The sequence below is a fragment of the Cannabis sativa genome, chromosome 4 (assembly GCF_029168945.1).
Source record: "Cannabis sativa cultivar Pink pepper isolate KNU-18-1 chromosome 4, ASM2916894v1, whole genome shotgun sequence".
Classification (NCBI taxonomy): domain Eukaryota; kingdom Viridiplantae; phylum Streptophyta; class Magnoliopsida; order Rosales; family Cannabaceae; genus Cannabis; species Cannabis sativa.
Window position 1 is genome coordinate 2,630,533 of NC_083604.1, and position 19,067 is coordinate 2,649,599.

General features: G+C 27.7%; 1 protein-coding gene across 1 annotated transcript; it reads left to right on the forward strand.

Moving 5' to 3' along the window:
- Positions 1 to 15,939: 15,939 nt before the first annotated feature.
- LOC115714185 (dynein light chain 1, cytoplasmic) lies at positions 15,940 to 19,056 on the forward strand. The gene is made up of 2 exons (XM_030642760.2): positions 15,940 to 16,399; positions 18,659 to 19,056. Exons 1-2 carry the CDS (start codon positions 16,163 to 16,165, stop codon positions 18,812 to 18,814), a joined length of 393 nt encoding a protein of 130 aa, XP_030498620.1. The 5' UTR covers positions 15,940 to 16,162; the 3' UTR covers positions 18,815 to 19,056.
- The last annotated feature ends 11 nt before the right edge of the window (positions 19,057 to 19,067 follow it).

Sequence of the window (19,067 nt, forward strand, 5' to 3'; positions counted from 1 at the left end):
ATTGAATGACAGTACCTGTATGATGTTGTTGTGGTGATGACTTTGGAAAAAGACTCTTGTAAGGAAATTCTTCTTCATTGAATGTGACACTTCTAGCCACATAGATTCTCCCACTAGGATGAAGACACCTATACCCTTTGTGTGTCATGCTATACCCTATAAATAAACACTTGGATGATCTAAAAGAGACCTTGTGATTTTGATAGGGTCTTAGCAATGGAAAACAAGCACAACCAAATATTTTCATGAGGTTGTAATCAGGGGCAGTGTTAAATAATTTTTCAAAGGGTGAGAGGTAATTATTTACTGGTGTTGGAAGCCGATTTATTAGATAGGAAGCTGAAACAAAGGCTTCCCACCAAAATTCAAGAGGCATCTCAGCTTGAGCAAGGAGAGTGAGGCCAACATCAACAACATGTCGATGTTTCCTCTCAACCCGACCTTGCTGCTGGTGTGTGTGGGGACAGGAATTTCTGAGCATTAAACCATTAGCCAGCAAGTAATCTTTGAGGGGAGAAAATTCTTTACCTAAATCAGTTTGTATGGTTTTGATTTTGGTGGTGAATTGTCTCTCAACAAAGGCAGAAAATTGCTTGAATATTAATGAGGATTCAGCTTTGGTTTTCATAGGAAATATCCAAACAAATTTGCTAAAATCATCAACAAGACTTAGGTAATATTTATATCCATCCATGGAAACATGAAATGAGGGACCCCACACATCAAGATGAACCAATTGAAAGGGTGCTGTAGTTTTATTAGCTGTAGGTTTGAAAGTAAACTGATGCATTTTACCTACTTGACAAGCATCACAAAAATTTACATGTTTACATTGAACATTAGGAGTTACATGGGCTAAAACTTTGGCTAAAATTGGTTTGGATGGATGTCCAAGCCTACAATGCCAGATAGAAACAGACTTGGATTTATCTGCAACAGGGTTGCTTGTGGTTGAACAGTTGAATACAGCAGGGGCATTACTGTTCGGATTGGGACTTGACTGAATAGGATTTTGAGGCAGGGGAGAGGACTTTGAGGGCTGCACTTGTAGCTTGTAAAGGCCATTATTGAGAGTACCCTTGAGAAGTACTTGCCTCGTTGTCTTGTCCTTGATAAGACAACAAACATCATTAAACTCAAGAATGACATGATTATCTTTTGTGAATTGGGAAATGCTAAGCAAATTTTTGGTAAGACTTGGGACATGTAAGATATCTTTTAAAATCAAAAATTGATTAGGAATATTTGAGGATATGGAATTGGAACCAATTTGAGAAATGGGCATAGAATTACCATTTCCAACAACAACTTTGGCCTTTCCTTTGTACTCCATTTGATTCTGCAGGTTTTGAGAGTCGGTTGTCATGTGATGTGTGGCCCCCGTGTCAAGAAACCAAGCTCCAGAGATGTCACTTGTAGTGGGAGTTTCAGCAAGATTTGCTTGGGGATTGTCTGAAGTGGATTCATTGTTCGAGTTGCCTGCTGGTGTGGTGCCTGTGAATGTTATATCGAACCTGTGATAACATTTTTGTGCTGTATGTCCAGCCCTTCCACACAGCTGACAAATGGGTCTATTGCTTGAATATCCTCGGCCACCTCTTGAATTGGATCTGTGACCACGACCATTGTAGCCGCCTCTGGTGTTGTGATTAACCGACATATTTGCAAGATTGGCTTGCACATTGGAGAGAGTTTCAGAGGTGTGTTGATTGATTCGAAGTTCATGACTATGCAGCATAAATTGGACTTCAGGCAGAGTGAGGGGGTTTTCTCGAGATGTCAGATTTACAATGACAGCCTCATATTCTTGACCCAAGCCTCCCAATATGTACAAGATCAGATCATCATCTGTTAGTTGTTGTCCAGCAGCAGCTAAGGCATCAGCATAGCCTTTCATCTTCAAGAAGTACTCTTCAATGGATGATGATCCTTTCTTGGTAGCTTGAAGAAGGCCACGAATTTGCAGAATTCTGGCACGGGATCTTGATGCAAAGAGTTGAGCAAATGTGGTCCATATCTCAGATGAAGATTGACAGTGTATGATATGGCCAAGCATTTGTTCAGACACAGAATTCATCAACCAATGCATCAAGAATTGATCAAATCTTTGCCATTGAATGAATTCTGGATTAGGGAGATTACCTTCGAGGTGCTGGGGAGGAGGAGGGATGTTTCCAAGGATATATCCTTCAAGATTGTAAGCTCTGACTGCTGCTAGAACCAGAGACCTCCAGAAGGTATAGTTGGATCTGTCTAATCGGAGATTAAGAGGAAGAAGGTTGTTGTTAGGAAGAGCAGCATGATGTGCTTCTTGCGCACGGTGGATCGGTTGAGCAGCGTTCGGAGGAGCTCCTTCGCCATCGATCTGTCCTCCATTGTTGGATGAATGTGCTCCTGTCGACGCCATTACTGGTCTGATACCATGTGAGAAATGAGAGTGTGGAAATGTAAAGATGAAGAAGTGGAATTATGTAAAATGGCTCTGCCTCAACTGAGGAAAAGAGCAGCTATTTATATACAAACCAATGTTGGAATAAGTTGTTACAACTGACTGTGATAAAGCACAGCACGTGAGAAAAAGAGAAATCTGTTACAACAGAAAACTGATAACTACCATAACAGACAGAGTAACAAACTTATTCTAATACAACTGAGTTTAAAATATTCTACTTCAATTGTATGGAAGAAATTTTAGTTGTTTAATTAAAATTAAAAATAAGTAATGAAAATCGTTGAATAAAAAAGTAATGAAATTAAATTTTAGAAAAATTTTATAATGCACCATCTTAAAAGGGATGTATCGATACACATGTATCTCTTTTGATATCTGAAATAATTTTTTAGTCAAATTTTTTCTTATAGTCATGTAAATTGTAGTTATTTAAGATATCATGTAAAATTTTAAGAAATTTGAAAAAGTTTAACAAGCCGAAAACTACGTTCAAACAATGTATTGCACGCGTGACTATTTTATTTTATACGCGTGTAAAATAGACTGTTTGAACATTATTTTCTATATTGTAAATTATTCTGAATTTCATAAAATTTGGTAGGATATCTTAAATTGCTATAACGTACATGAATATAAAAAAATAGACTTAAAAAATCTTTTAAATGCCAAAACAAGTAGAGAGTGCATCAGTACATATCTTTTAAGAATGTGCATAGTGTGCATTGTACAATGCACCATTTTAAAATTAATGATTTTATCAAAAGTAACTAATTAGTATCTTATCGAAATCATAATTAATTGGTCCCAAAAAAAATGTTGTATTTTTAATGGTTTAAAAGTTATTTGTAACTTTATTCTTTATTCTACTAATCAAAATGCATATATTAATTTACATTTAAAAAATATGAGTGACTTAGATATTTATGATATATATTTTTTTAAAATACATTTACTAAAATGGTAACGTACTAGATGACAATTCATTATTTTTAAAAATAATCTTAAAAGTTACTCAAATATATTAATAAAACTTAAATAATTAATTGATCTTAAAGTGCATACATGTAATTTTTAGAGGTAACCAAAATGTATCTCAAATTATATAATATAAAAATAATATTTTTTTTATAAAAAAATTACTTATTGGTTTATTATCAACAACATAAGAAACCAAAAGGTTACTTGTAAAACGCAAAAAAATTAAAAAGAAAAAAAATCAAGATTAGTTTTATTCAAGCATATTATTTTGAAATTAAGGTATTTTTTAATAACGTGGCAAGACATTATTTTAATTGAGATTTATTTAGTTATTTTTGTAATTATTTTATATTTTATGTATATTTTTGAAAAAAATTCCTTTTTTATTTGTGTTGATTTTATTAGGGAAATTTACAAAAATACTGGAATTTGGGTTAATTTTTACAAAAATACTGTCACACGGAAATTTTTTCAAAAATACTGTGTTTTTATAAAACACCAGTAAAACACAAAGCAGAACAACTCAAAACAACAGTAGAACACCAGTAAAACACCAGTAGAACACCAGTGAAAACTTAACACAGTATACTGCAGTATGAAACTTATAGAAAAACACAGTAAAAAAATAAAAAATATCGCCTGATAGTATTTTTGTAAGAAAATAGCAAAAGTTAGTATACCATGTAAATTTCAATTTTATGAAGATCTTTATTCAAGAATATTGCTAGTTTATTACTTACCAAATTTTTTTAGGTTTTCTTAATATATGTTTATAAACGGATCGGGCTTGTAAATAAAGCTTCCAATTATAAAGGAATCCAAAATAAAAATACCAACATATCAAACGCTCCTAAATTTTACAAAAATGCCATTTTATATTTAAATTGTAGAAATGTCAAGTTTCCTTGGTAATAGGTCAGCCTTGGTTTGGAATGTCTAAACTTGAAGATTATTCTTTGTGAAAAATATTATCGAAAAAAAATTATTGTACAAATTGCAAAAATACTATATAAAAAAATATATATTTTGCATTCTCAATCAAAATTTAGTGTATAGTTTATTGAGAAAATTACACTCTATATCTTTTTTATATTGTCCTTTTTTTTTAAAGTCTATCATTTTTACATGTCACTTCAAGATACACTCTTTATGTGACTCTCTTATGTCAGGGTATTTTGGGTACAATATATATAATAAGAGGTATATTTCAATTAAATATAAAATTAAAGGTAAATTTGATTAATTGATTAATAAAAGTGATATTTTTCAACTCACCCCTAAGGAAACTATGTGCATGTTAATTAATCGATTCAAATATAAGTTTAATATCTCTAATCCTATTGGTTGACATCATAAGGATGGTTTCCCATACTAAATATAAGAGTTTATCACTTTTTCTCATTCTTTATTTAATTTGGGTTGTAAATATGAGTTAGATTTTTTCACATAATATGAAACTAGTACGAGCTCATGTAAACGACTCAACATGAAAATCTATAGCTTGAGAGAGATGCAACACGTTCTTGCAAATTAGCACGACACGGTATTAAAAATATAGACTTAAACATGATAGGGCACGACAAGTCTGAAGGCAGGACATTTAAGCACAAATTGATTAGCTTGATAATACACAATATTTTAAAAAATCTGATAATTTGATAATAATAATAAATATTTATTTATTAATTATAAATCAATTAATATGATAGTAAATATATAGATTTTAATAATTATATTTTTTATATATATAATTGTGTGCAATGTTAAAAATTATATAAAAATATAATTGAAGTTATAAAAATATATATAGCTTAGTATTTAATTTATTAATGTAAAAAATGTAAAAATATGGAGCATTAACTCGAACTCATATAATATATATCACGGGTTAGTTGGTTGTTTAAGAAGAAAAGATCGGCACTAAATCGAGTATGGTACAAAAAATATTAAATTTGGTCTGCGGATCATATCGTCATACCTTATAAAATTATTGGTACGATACAATACAATTCATATTTTTTTTCATCATTATGGCACAACACAACTTATATTTGTGCATGCTTTTAAAATACGAACCAAACCAACACAATAGACAATACCCACCTAATAATCTGCAACAAAACCTCTTCTATCTCTTTTCTCTCTAAAAGTTCACTTTGATTCGAATAAGTTCTCAATCTAGAAAAATTACGGTAATTGTCTCTAAGTTCGAGATTCTTGTAAGTCTATTGGTTCTCATTTTAACAGATCCGTTAGTTGCTCTAAAAAATGGCACATACTAATATTAAATTGTAGCATAAGTCCTTAAAAAATTCACTTTGATAGAGATAAGTCCCCAAAATATTCACTTTGATAGAGATAAATCCCTAAAAAATTTACTTTGATGCAGACAAGCCTTCAATCTCGAAAGATCGCGGTAATAATCCCCAAGCTCGAGATTCTCGTTAGTCTCTAAGTACTCAATTTAACAAGTTCACTTGTTGCTTCCAAAAATGTAAAGTGTTGATATTTTATTGGTCAAAATCATATTTTTAATTAAAAATAATTTTAAAAACTAATTAATTAACATTTATTGTTTTATCTTTCCTAATTCTTTTTTTTCTGGGCTATTTACAAAAATATGAGAAAATAAAGATAAGTTTTGATATATATGGCATAAAAACTTAATTACACTAAATATGACATTTTTTTAAAAAACTTACAAATATGGAAAAAAAAAAAAAAGTCTTGAGAAATGCCATAAAAAACTTTAAATTTGTGTTTCTTTTTATTTATTTTTTCATTTTTAAAAAAATAAAATACTAAAATAAATAAAAAATGATCTCAACTATAGATATTATTTTTTTTTACAGAAATTAAACTTGTTTTTTTTTAATTTAAACTACTATTTTTTTTCTTTGTTTTTTTGTTAAAAACTAATTATTTCATTAAAAGCAGCGGAAAAAAAAAAAAACCAGTTTCATCAATATCATCCTGAAGAAAAAACAATATAAAAAATTATAATCTAAAGATAATATAAACTTTAAAAATCAGTTTCATCAACATTGAAAGAAACTATTAATTTCATTAAAAGAATAAAAAAAAAATAGTTTCATTATGTTATTAGAATTTTTTTTCAAGTTACTTTTTTATTATTTTGTTTCTAGGTTGGAAACTTACACTTATATTTTGTTATTAAATTATTGGTAGGCATTATGTGTTGTTTTGATTATATTTGTGATTAGTATTTTTTTTTTGTATATTTGTGTGTGTATGTTTTTATTTGATTGTCTGATGAAACTGGTTTCAATTAACTTTATTATTAACATTTGTATTTTGTTATGATTTTTTATAACGTCAAAACTGGTTTCACATGTCGAAACTGGTTTCACAGGTTTTAACTGTTCTGTGATGGGGTGTGATGGGGTTGCTCAATTTTTATGATATTATTATATATTTTTTAGTTTGTATAAAACCAGTTTTATTATTTTATGATATTTGAACAATAATTTTTATTTTATTTTAATTAATCAGTTTCTGACACACATATTATTTTATTATTTTCATAACTGGTTTTTTTAAGTAACTAGTTTTTATAACTAATTTTTTTTTTATTGTTGTTCATAATTGAGTTTTATTCAATTTTTTATTAATTTATTTCAAGAAACTGGTTTTTATTTGTTTGTTTTTATTTTGGTTGTTTTACTAACTGGTTTCTCACATTCCACTGTTTTTTTTTTGTTATTCTTTTATGGTTTTTATTGCACTTTTGTCTCTTTAATTTTCTTTGTTTCTTTTTTTTCTCTTTGATTTTAATTTATGATTCTCTTTGTTATATTTGCTGCATATTGTATGTTTAAATTAACTCTAATTTTTGAGCAAGCAAATAAAAAATTAAATGCTAAAATAAAGAATGAAGTTAGAAGTTTGATTATTAGGTATTGATATAAAATTTATATATTCGAAACTGGTTTTTAAATTTAGTATCGTTAATTTGTAAAAGTTTAGTTATTAGGCATTGTGTATTTTTTATTATGTTATTGATGAAACTATTTTTTTTTGCCTCTTTTAATGAAATAATTCGTTTCTCTTAATATTGATGAAACTGGTTTTTAAAGTTAGTATCGTCTTTAGATTGTAATTTTTTTCATTATCTTGTTGATGAAACTATTTTTTGTATTCTTTAAATGAAATTATTAGTTTCTTTCAATGTTGATGAAACTAGTTTTTAAAGTTTGGATTCTTTTTAGATTATGATTTTTTATATTGTTTTTTTTTTCAGGATGATGTTGATGAAACTGGTTTTTTTTTCTGCTGTTTTTAACAAAAAAAAAACAAATAGTAGTTTAAATAAAAAACAAGTTTAATTTTTGTAAAAGAAAAATGAAATATAAAAATATACACTTATTATATATATTAAGAGAAAAAAATTAGGTTGAGAAAAAAAATTAAAAAAAAAAGAGAGACACAAAGAGAAATTAGAAAAAAAAATAGAGAGAGATAAGCGAAAGAAAGAAAAAAAAAGTAGCAACTGACTTAAAAGTTGAAAAGAAAAAAGAGAGCCATAATTGACTAAAAAATATATAAAAAAGACAAAAAAAAAACTTTTTGAAGTTTCAATAAGTAAAGAAGAAAAAAAAAATTAATAAAAGTATAAAAGTAAAATGTTCTTGTCAAATTAAAAATGTATTGTTTGAAAAAAAAATGTAGTATTTGGTGTAAATTTTTCAAATAAAAAGAAACTCTAAAATGTAAGTGTAAAATAAATTAAAAAATAAATAAAACTAATTAAGCTAAAAACAAAAACATAAAATATGGGATTGGATAATAAGTTTATAAATATATGACATATCAAATACCATAAAAAATCTTAAATGTGAAAAAATGCCATAGAAGAGTGGCAAACTTAAAAATGCCATATTTTTCTAACTTTGTTATGAAATCCCATATTTCATGTAATTTTCACTTTTTTTCTTCTTCTTCTCGTTCACTTCTAGTCCCCATTTGCACTACCCGTCACCAAAACCCACCACCCACTACCCACCACTACCCACATCTCCTTTTCTCTATAGCATACTCCCTCCTTATCTCTCGGTTTCTTAGAAACTAAGAAGAAGAAAAAAAAAACAAAAAGCTCCATCTCTCTCTCTCTGTGCATGTTAACGACAAAGATCTAGAGACCGGAGAAGGGAATCGGCAGGATAGATGTGGGGAGAGGGTCGGAATAAGGAGCAACAATTTAGGGTTGTCTGGTTTTTTTATTTTTTTATCTTAATTGGTTTTTTAGGATCTTGGGATCGTATAAGGAAGAAGGTAGAGAATGGAGATAAGGGATGATACTGGTGTTATATTTTGATATAATATTTTGATTGATTAAATAAATGTTACAAGTGTGTCACACATTTTAATCTAGTGGGGGATTGTTATATTATTTTATAATATAATAATAAAGTAGATTAAAATGTGATAAATATATGTGAATAATATATATTAAGTGTATGGTAAATAAATGTGTAACCTATGATTTTATAACCTACACTTTTGTAACCTACATGTTGTAACTTGGAGAGGAGTTACAATTTGTTGTCACTTGTAACTCATGTGTTGATCACACATTATTAGTGTAATAAAAGGGTTGTTACAAATTTGATGATAGGATTCAAATGGTATGAAATATAGTTGTTACAAACTATATTAATACTCATTTATATGAGAGAAATAAGTGTTGTGTATTTTGAATTCTAAGTGATCACCTATACATTATAAAAGGAGGTCTTTGGTGCTCATTTGTAAGAGAGGTCAAGTTTTCTATCAAGAAAGCACATTGCTAGAAAACTCTAAAAGGCTTGATAATTCCCAAAGCTATTTCCTAGAGAGTTCCCTTAGTGCTTAGAGATAAGGGGAAATAAGCTTTTGGACAAAGGTGTAATACCTTGTTCAAGTCATGGTGATCCCCACTAATCTACACTCAAGGTTGTGAGTGGGTGTTTATATATATTATTCTTTTGTTATATATATACATATTTTATATTACATGTGTTGTAATCTTCTCTTCTACCTTTCATATATATATATGTAATATATAGTGTATATATATGTATTGTACCATATATTTAATCAATCTCTTATTTTAGTCCTTGTATTATTTTACAATAGAGTTGTAATAAATCTTGATTTTCTTCCATTGTTATAAAATCTCTAACAATCAAAAGCTTATTTCTTTTCAATGGAAGAGGAGATAAATCAAGATTGTGAGAATACAAGGATAAGAGATTTTATGTGAAAACCATTCATGGGTGAGCATGGTGGTGTATATTATGTGATTTACTATTTCATATGATAGTAATATATATAATATATATATGAGTTATATATATGTGACATATATGTGATTATGAGTTTATATCATATAATATATAGTGATATATAATATGATATTTGAATTTATTACATGTTTGTATGTGTATATATATGAGATATATAATATATAACATGTATATGAGTTATGTGTATTACATATATGATGAGATATGACATAATATATATATTGTGAGATTAAATATGTAGAAATACTTATTTTCTATGTATTTATATGAGATATGTGTATATAATATATATCATGTATATTAATGTGTATATATGTTATATATGTGTGAGGTATGTAACATATATAGTTGTCTAATTAATGTATATATTATGTGTATATGATATATATGTATATTATAGTATATATGTTATATATATATGAGATATGTAACATATATATTGTGAATTTAATATTCATAATATGTGTATGTTACGTATAAGAAGTTAATTAGTAACATACATATTATATTAATATATGTGTTATATAGTATGATAATAATGTTGATAGTAATAATATAATATTGTTTATTGCTATTGATGTGGAAATTATTATCATCTATTTTGTGAATAAAGAATATTTTAAATTCTTTTTTAATTTGGTGGTGAACATCTTACTTTATGAGATAATAAAAGATGGTTTTTGAGAAGTTGCATCTTTTATTGGATTATAAGAGATAATCATCTCATATTATGAGATAAGAAAAGTGAACTATATGAGAGTTACACTTATGAGAATTGTCTTGTCATAGCAAGAACAAATGGATTAAAAGTGGATCCAAATTTGTGAAATGAGCCATAAATTGGAAGATCAATTTTGGACTCAAAAGTAAATGAATCAATATGGATTCAAAAATTAGTGAAGCAATTTTGAATCTTAAATAATCAAAGTTGTAAACAAAATTGATGAGAATTTTGTTAACTTTGGTATAATTTTGGGCTAATCTCAATGAGGAGATAACCTTAAAATTATGAGTAAGAATAATCACATTATTTTGTAAGGGGTGATGTGAGTTTGATATTATAGTTTTGTTGAGAAAACTAAAAATGTCAAATGGTATTTTTAAAGTGGCCTTAAAGAGTCATTTGAAGAGGAAAATACACAAAAGTGATATTTTATATACACTTTATGGTAAAAATGTGGGGGTGAGCCACAAATTTAATCAAAATGTGTTGAGACATTATTGATTAATTTATTTGATTTTGAATTCAAGTTCTAAATCAAATTTGGCTATGTGTATATGTAAAATTTTGACATATTTTGGTGTCAAAGTTAAGTGAAAATAATTTCAAGAAGGAAATTAAAAGAGTTATAGAGACAAAGTAGTCTTCTACATTTTAAAATCAAGATATTGTCTTAATAATGAAATGTGAAAGTGTGGGGGTGTATACTCTAATATGAGAAAGTTTAGACATACTTGGTGTCTAAAAATAAAATATGAGAATTTAGACATGTTTGGTGTCTAAATTGGTGTATTTTTGATATGTTTGGTATCAAAATTATTGAGAATTTGAGTTGTGTGAAAATTAATTTTTTATGATTGAATTTTCAAAGCTTAAGTACTTAAGGAGAAAAGTGGTCACAAAGTGAACACTATATTTTGGCATGCATGATTCACATGGAATCAATAGTGACAGGTTATAACAAATCGCTTAATCTCCGTACAAGATTAAAGCATGAATTTTCGAGGGATGGGACCTAAACTCCCTTAGTGTTTTGCTCATTGATGGTAACCTATCTTAACACTAGTAAACATCTAGTCTTAAGTTCCGTAGGTAATAACAAGTCAATAGAGTGAATATGGTACTCAATTGTCTCATCTATGAATGAGTACATGTGGTGAAAATTGAGGGTTAAAACCGAAAGGTTTTTTAATGGAGCTTAAGCTTAAGAAAACTCACTTAAGCTTAAGAAGTGTCTAAAGAGTGGTGAGACACTAAAACTCCGCCTATATGGGCTAGAGGTGGTGCCGCCTCTTATGAGAATTGGGAGTCTTCTCTAGAGAGTCCATGAATTGGAATTTTGCACATGGCCATTAACGGTGCAAGAGCGAGACATGCGGTCTCAAGTGAGCATTAGCGAGGGTGTGTGTGTTATCACCGGTTTGTATTAAAGGAATAATGGTTCAATGCTACGGCAACCAAAATTTCATCAAACTTTGTGGTAACTACACTAAGGTAAAATTCAAGTCGAAAGACATTTTACCTAATGCACCTAAGCAAGACTTCTTTAAAAGTGTATATTTATTCAATCAAAGTGGGGGAATGTTATATTTTGATATAATATTTTGATTGATTAAATAAATGTTACAAGTGTGTCACACATTTTAATCTAGTGGGGGATTGTTATATTATTTTATAATATAATAATAAAGTAGATTAAAATGTGATAAATATATGTGAATAATATATATTAAGTGTATGGTAAATAAATGTGTAACCTATGATTTTATAACCTACACTTTTGTAACCTACATGTTGTAACTTGGAGAGGAGTTACAATTTGTTGTCACTTGTAACTCATGTGTTGATCACACATTATTAGTGTAATAAAAGGGTTGTTACAAATTTGATGATAGGATTCAAATGGTATGAAATATAGTTGTTACAAACTATATTAATACTCATTTATATGAGAGAAATGAGTGTTGTGTATTTTGAATTCTAAGTGATCACCTATACATTATAAAAGGAGGTCTTTGGTGCTCATTTGTAAGAGAGGTCAAGTTTTCTATCAAGAAAGCACATTGCTAGAAAACTCTAAAAGGCTTGATAATTCCCAAAGCTATTTCCTAGAGAGTTCCCTTAGTGCTTAGAGATAAGGGGAAATAAGCTTTTGGACAAAGGTGTAATACCTTGTTCAAGTCATGGTGATCCCCACTAATCTACACTCAAGGTTGTGAGTGGGTGTTTATATATATTATTCTTTTGTTATATATATACATATTTTATATTACATGTGTTGTAATCTTCTCTTCTACCTTTCATATATATATATGTAATATATAGTGTATATATATGTATTGTACCATATATTTAATCAATCTCTTCTATCTTGATTTTCTTCCATTGTTATAAAATCTCTAACAACTGGTCGTCGCAAGCCTCCACCACCACCGAGAAGGATGGGTGGCGAATCGTAAAAGTTTGTTATTTTTTTTATATACAATGCTTTAAAAATTTTAATAAAAAAAATTGTTAAAGTTTTTTTAATAATTTTTAAGATGTGGACTAATAAACTTTTGACACGTGGTAATTTGAAGAACTACAAACAAAAATGTTAAATTAGGTACCTATAAACAAATGAGAATTTCAAACTTAAAAAATTATTAGCGTAATTTGTAAGATTGTGAACTTATTTGTATCAAAGTGAGTCTTTTGAAAATTTATACCGTAACTTAATATCAACACGTAGTATTTTAAAAAAAAAACTAAAAAATCTATTAAAATAAGAATTAGTGAAGTTACAAAAATTTAGAGTTTGAGACTGCAATTTTTTAATTTGAGAATTGAATAAGAGGACATGACCAAATTCGTGACACCTAAGTAGAAAAAGAATAATAAATGAAATGTGGTAATAATGGTGGGACCCACACACCATTTCCAATTCTCTTACTTAGTTTTAGTCAAAGTCCAAATAAAATAAAATAAAATGAAGACATTGTAAGTAAGATTCTGTCGTTTGGAAGAACCATCAAATTAAACTCTTTTTTTCTCCGCAATTATCGTTTTCATGTCTCATTAGTACGGACCCACACTTAATACATTGTTTATTGAGTCCTTTGCAATTTTTAATTATTTTTTTTTTTTTGAGGAAAATTTTTAATTATTATTATTATTTTTTTAAAAAATAATTTGATCACAACTTTGTAAAACCATTTATGGGGTCTTTTTTTTTTTTTACTGAAATGAAATCTTCAATAAGGCAATGCCTAAAAATAAGTCGGAGTGACTTGCACAAACTTAGATAAATCTTATCACCGTTAAAAAGAATCATCTTAACAAGATTATAGGTAATAAAATTTGTAGAACGATTAAAAAGTATAAATGTTACATAATTAAAATTACGACAAATTTATGAATAAATACTACCTGCAAATTCTGTTAACCAAAGATCATTCTTGTCAGAATTTAGAATAAGATGAATGAGGTTCTATCTCAAAATCAATTGACAATGAGAAGAGTAGCTCAGTCATTTTATATATGACAATTTATCTCCACACATTAGCAATGTGAGATTAACTTTAATACACATTTCTCACGTTTAGACCTAAAAAGTATGGGTATAACGAACGACCTTTAATAGACCATGACCGGACTATCGAGAAATTTGTGGATGTACACGTCGAGAAATTTGTAAATTTTTAAAACAGATCAAAGACCCAACACTGGAAAGTATCTGTTTGCTCACAAACGATACCATATTAGAATTCGGGATAAGATAAATAAAGTTCATCTCAAAAACTAATTGGCAATGAAAATAGTAGTCCATTCATCTTATATATGACAATTTATCTCTACAGTGGGACTAAGCCTAATATGCCAAGAAATCTATAAAGAATGCGAAGACATAATAGAAATCTATTTTTTTTATGATACAACTATAGATAAATTATAAAACAACCAAAAAAATAGTTTATTATTTTTATTGGAAAAAGTATTTTTTTAAATAAAAAAACACAAAAGGTAAAAGTAAAAACATTTATATGTTAATGGTATTTATATAATTTTTTTTTCAATTCATGCAAAATTTTCTTATTTCTTAGCATATTTTTGTCCTACAAAATAAGAAAAACAAGACAAATATCTATAGATTAAAAAGAAAGAAAGAAAAAAAGAAGATTTTGTTGGGATGGAGGCATGCAAAAACAAAAATAACAGTTTATATATCTGTGTATGGAAATAACATTTTTATTTATCAATTATATGAACATTAAGTTAAGGTGATCATAATTGATGAGTGAATGTAGTAATTAATGATTGTTATAAATGCTAAATTTAAAGGAGCTTTTAGAAAGTTTGACAAATTGTGCTCGAATTTTTGGTATGATTTATTACTCTCTCCTTTTAAAAAGCTAATTGAAATATTATGATCAATTATGATTATTACCTAAGCTAATACAGTCCCTACTACTCCCACCCTTCAACCAATAATTTCAATTTCATGATTTCATAATTAATAATAACTAGCTCGATGTGTAAATATACCAACCATATTTATATAAAAATATACCTAAAAAAATTATTATATGTTTATTTGTACCTAGGACCTAGCTATATAATATGTGTATCTTTGGATATTTTTATGTATGACATATGATTGTGTATGAAATACGAAATTAAATTGAACATATTTTGATCATTTGAATTTCAGTTACACACGATTTTAGGATTTGCAAAAAATAATAAAATTTGGTTTGTGTGGATATTCAGATTTTCAAGCTCTTTCGAACTCTATTAGATAGATCGTATTATTTTTTATAGAATAAATAGTGAGTTTGGAGACAGATAGCTTATATTTATATGTATGAAATATTTTATAAGTATCTATGCCACAATTAATTATCAGAATATTTTAACAATTAATTTAAAAATTCAAATATTTAGTAATTAACTAAGGACTATAATCAAAATATTTTTAATTAATTATATTTTATAAATCAAATAATTAATTTATTACCATATATAAAATATTGTAACATCTTAGGACTTATACATTAAACTTTTTTTTTAGTTTATCTATAGATTTATCTCAAAAGTTCTCATTCCATAGCAAAAAATCCTAACTCCTAGCTAATTTCTCCCAAAAGAACTTTAAATTAAAAAAATATTTTTTTTATTCGCACAAAGTTTTTTAATGTAAAATAAAATCCATTGGAAAAATCACCTTAAAAATTCAAACCGTAACTTTAAAAAAAAATAAAAAAAATAATACATAAAATAATTCTCTAATTATATTAAATATTAATTTTTATAAATACCTAAATAAATATAAATTAAAATTTAACATAATATTATATAAAAATATAATATATAATATTAATAAAATTAATACAAGTTATTAAACCAACCATTAATGTACTATACATTACTATTTACCATTTTATTCTACCAAACCAAACATAAACAAACAAAAGAGAAGAAAACAAGTATATATGACTAAATAAAATAATACATTACATTACGATCGAGACCTTTGTCTCTCTCTCTCTCTCTTTTCTTTTCACTTTTCTTTTTTTGGTCTATTGGACATTTCTTCGAACATATGGAAGACAAAATCGCTGTTCGAGCCACAAACAACTGAGACACATAACAACAAAACTGATCATATGAAGAGACTGAGTGAGTGAATTAAACAAGGCAAGAACGAGTTTTGAGTTAAACAAATTGATGGAGAGATCAGCTGAGGAGGAGTTAGAGAGAAGAAGCAAGTTCCTACATAGCTTGATTCAGAAGAAAAAAGCAGAGGAGCACCATGAACAGAATCAAAACCTTAATGTTCGTGTCAGAGCTTCAGATATGCCTTTTCCTTTGCAGAGTCAAGCCTTTCGATGTGCTCGTGACCATCTCGATTCCATGGCTTCCGGCAAGCTCGACAGTAAACGTCTCGCTCTCGCACTTAAAAAGGTTTTGAACTTTGAACAGAAAATTCATCTTTTTTAAGTTTTGATTTTTGGGTTTTGTTTAATGAGGTCGATTCATTCATGGGTTTGTTTGTTTGTTTTGATTTACTTTGAGATTTTTATGTTTTGTTCAAAGAAAGACAAGTTCTTTCCTTTTTCATCCATTGATATGGATTTTGAAGCTGCTTTTTATGTTAAAGGTATTTTCTGTAAAAAGAAAAACAAAGAAAAAAAAAACAGTTAAATTATATATAAAAAAAATTAATATAATTAAATGTATATATTTTATATAAAATAAAATTATTAAAATAAGTTGTATTTATAAGTTTTTAAGGTGGAAATAAAATTTTATAATTAAAATTAAATCTATTTTTGTAACTATAAATTATAGTGTGAGTGACTGACTTATAATTTTTTTTTTTTGAACATGAAGACTTATAAATTTTTTTTGAGGGAAGACTTATAAATTTAATAAGGTTATTTTGCTAATTTTTTCCTGTGTAGTTAAGTGTTTTGTGAAAATAGTCATTATAAAAAAAAATTGATTTTTATGACTATAGATTTAAAGTAAATTGAGTAGGGTTATTTTATAATTTTTATTATTTTACATGTGTTTAGTGTAACAATTTTTTCTTGTTAGTTTAACAAATTTTCCTTTTTTTCTAATCCAAAGTTTCCACATTAATTGTTTTATCTTAGATCTTTTTTTTGTCCTTAAGTAAGCTCCAAGATCAACTTGGCTTCATTCTCATCATGATTGTGTCATTTTCTTGCTCTAATTGTTTATAGTAATAACATGAAAGTGAATAATATATTATATTATTCATATATATATATATGAATATGAAGCTAGTTTATTATTTACTTATAAATGAGGATTAATATATATATTATTTATTTCTTCTATCAAGTATCTGACATCTGCAAAATCTGAGGTAGATTCTTAAAAAGAATTTAATGAGATAAAGGGCTTGACCAAGTTGCTATTTTTACTTTAATTTGCAAATGTAATTCTTCTAAACCTAATATTAATTAGTTAGACAAATATCTGACAACTTCTGTCTTTCCTTTTCTGTTTTAACTTTTAGTAAAGTTAGTTTATTTACTATTTGTTTCACAAGAATAATGGGTCATGTTTTGTGTTTACTTTGACCTGTTCAACCTCAAATTAATGTATTTTGTCCCTTGAGTTTCAGGGTCAGATTTTTTACCTGGGGTTGTGGTTTTGATTCATCATTTTTGGTAACAAAGACCTTTTAGAATTTATGTTAGTATATCTTTCTTAAGTTTAGTTAACCAAACTTCTTAAAAAACATAGCAGTCTTTTCTCACTTGCTTATAGTTTGCTTGGTATTAGAACAAAAATGTTAGTAGAGTGACTTACTCTTATCAATGCATTTAATTATGGAATTTTGCACATTTTGATTATCAATAGGGTGTTATGTCGATATAGTATTAAGTACCTTAAAGTGTTAGATAGCAATACTCGAAATTAATGCAACTTGTGTTCTATTTTACTAGAACGATTACTAGATTAACTTTAAAGAGTATTGTTATTAGACATCAATAGTGTTTATCATTATCTAAAAATAGTATTTTACGATTAGTTATTAATATTTTACAAATAAAATTAGATACTTAATTGTATAGTACTACCTTTTAGTATTTCTCAAACTTCAAATCATAATGGCTCAATAGCTTTGTAACCACTAGCCTACCTATAATACCTTTTCCCTAAATTTTTCTTGTTGCAGAAAGATCCTATATACCCAACTGATGAGCCCTCTATAAATTATCAAAATTTGTAGGCCCAATAAGGATTTACTGAATTCTGACAAAAGTAACAATAATAATAATAAATAAGGATTTTTTGAACATTTTAGTTGGTGCAGTAATTGTCTATTGATAACCCCATTTTTAAGGGAATAGGGCAAATAAATGCAACTGTATAGAAACTTCTCTCAATCATTTTCAATGCAGCTAAGCTATTAAATAACAAGTGTGTGTGTAAGTAAGACCACACTACACTTTTTCAAGCTTATCCCAAGTTTGAAGGTCAATCAAATTGTATAAATGCACATGATATGAGGTTTTTGAACTATAAATGGAAGACCTTGAAATTCTTTCAACCACTTATGTTGTAACCTCATTTTAGGATAAGTAGTAACTAGTAACAGAAAATAATAGGTGTATAAGTTGGTTACTAGTTACTACCCTTTGATTGGATACTCATTGTGAGATGTTTTTTTTTGGGCATTGACAGGAATTTGACTCATCCTATGGCCCTGCTTGGCACTGCATTGTAGGAACAAGCTTCGGTTCTTATGTCACGCATTCGCTCGGGGGATTCTTGTATTTTTCGATCGATAAGGTTTACGTCCTTCTTTTCAAAACTGCAGTTGAGCCTTTGGAGCAATAGTTATAAGTTCTATGATAAATGCTTGTCTGCTTGGTTTTTACAAATCTGAAATATCAATTTAATTACATGTAAAATTATAGTCTTGAAACATTCATAGGCATCTAAGTTCCATATGTCATAGTTTTTGTATCTTTGTATTCATGTTTCACTTTCCTCAAGCTTAAGATTCTCAGAATTAAAGCATGAAAAATGTAAGGCTGGCTTGCTATGATAATACAATGGATGTCACTAACTTCTTCTCTGGTGAGCATTT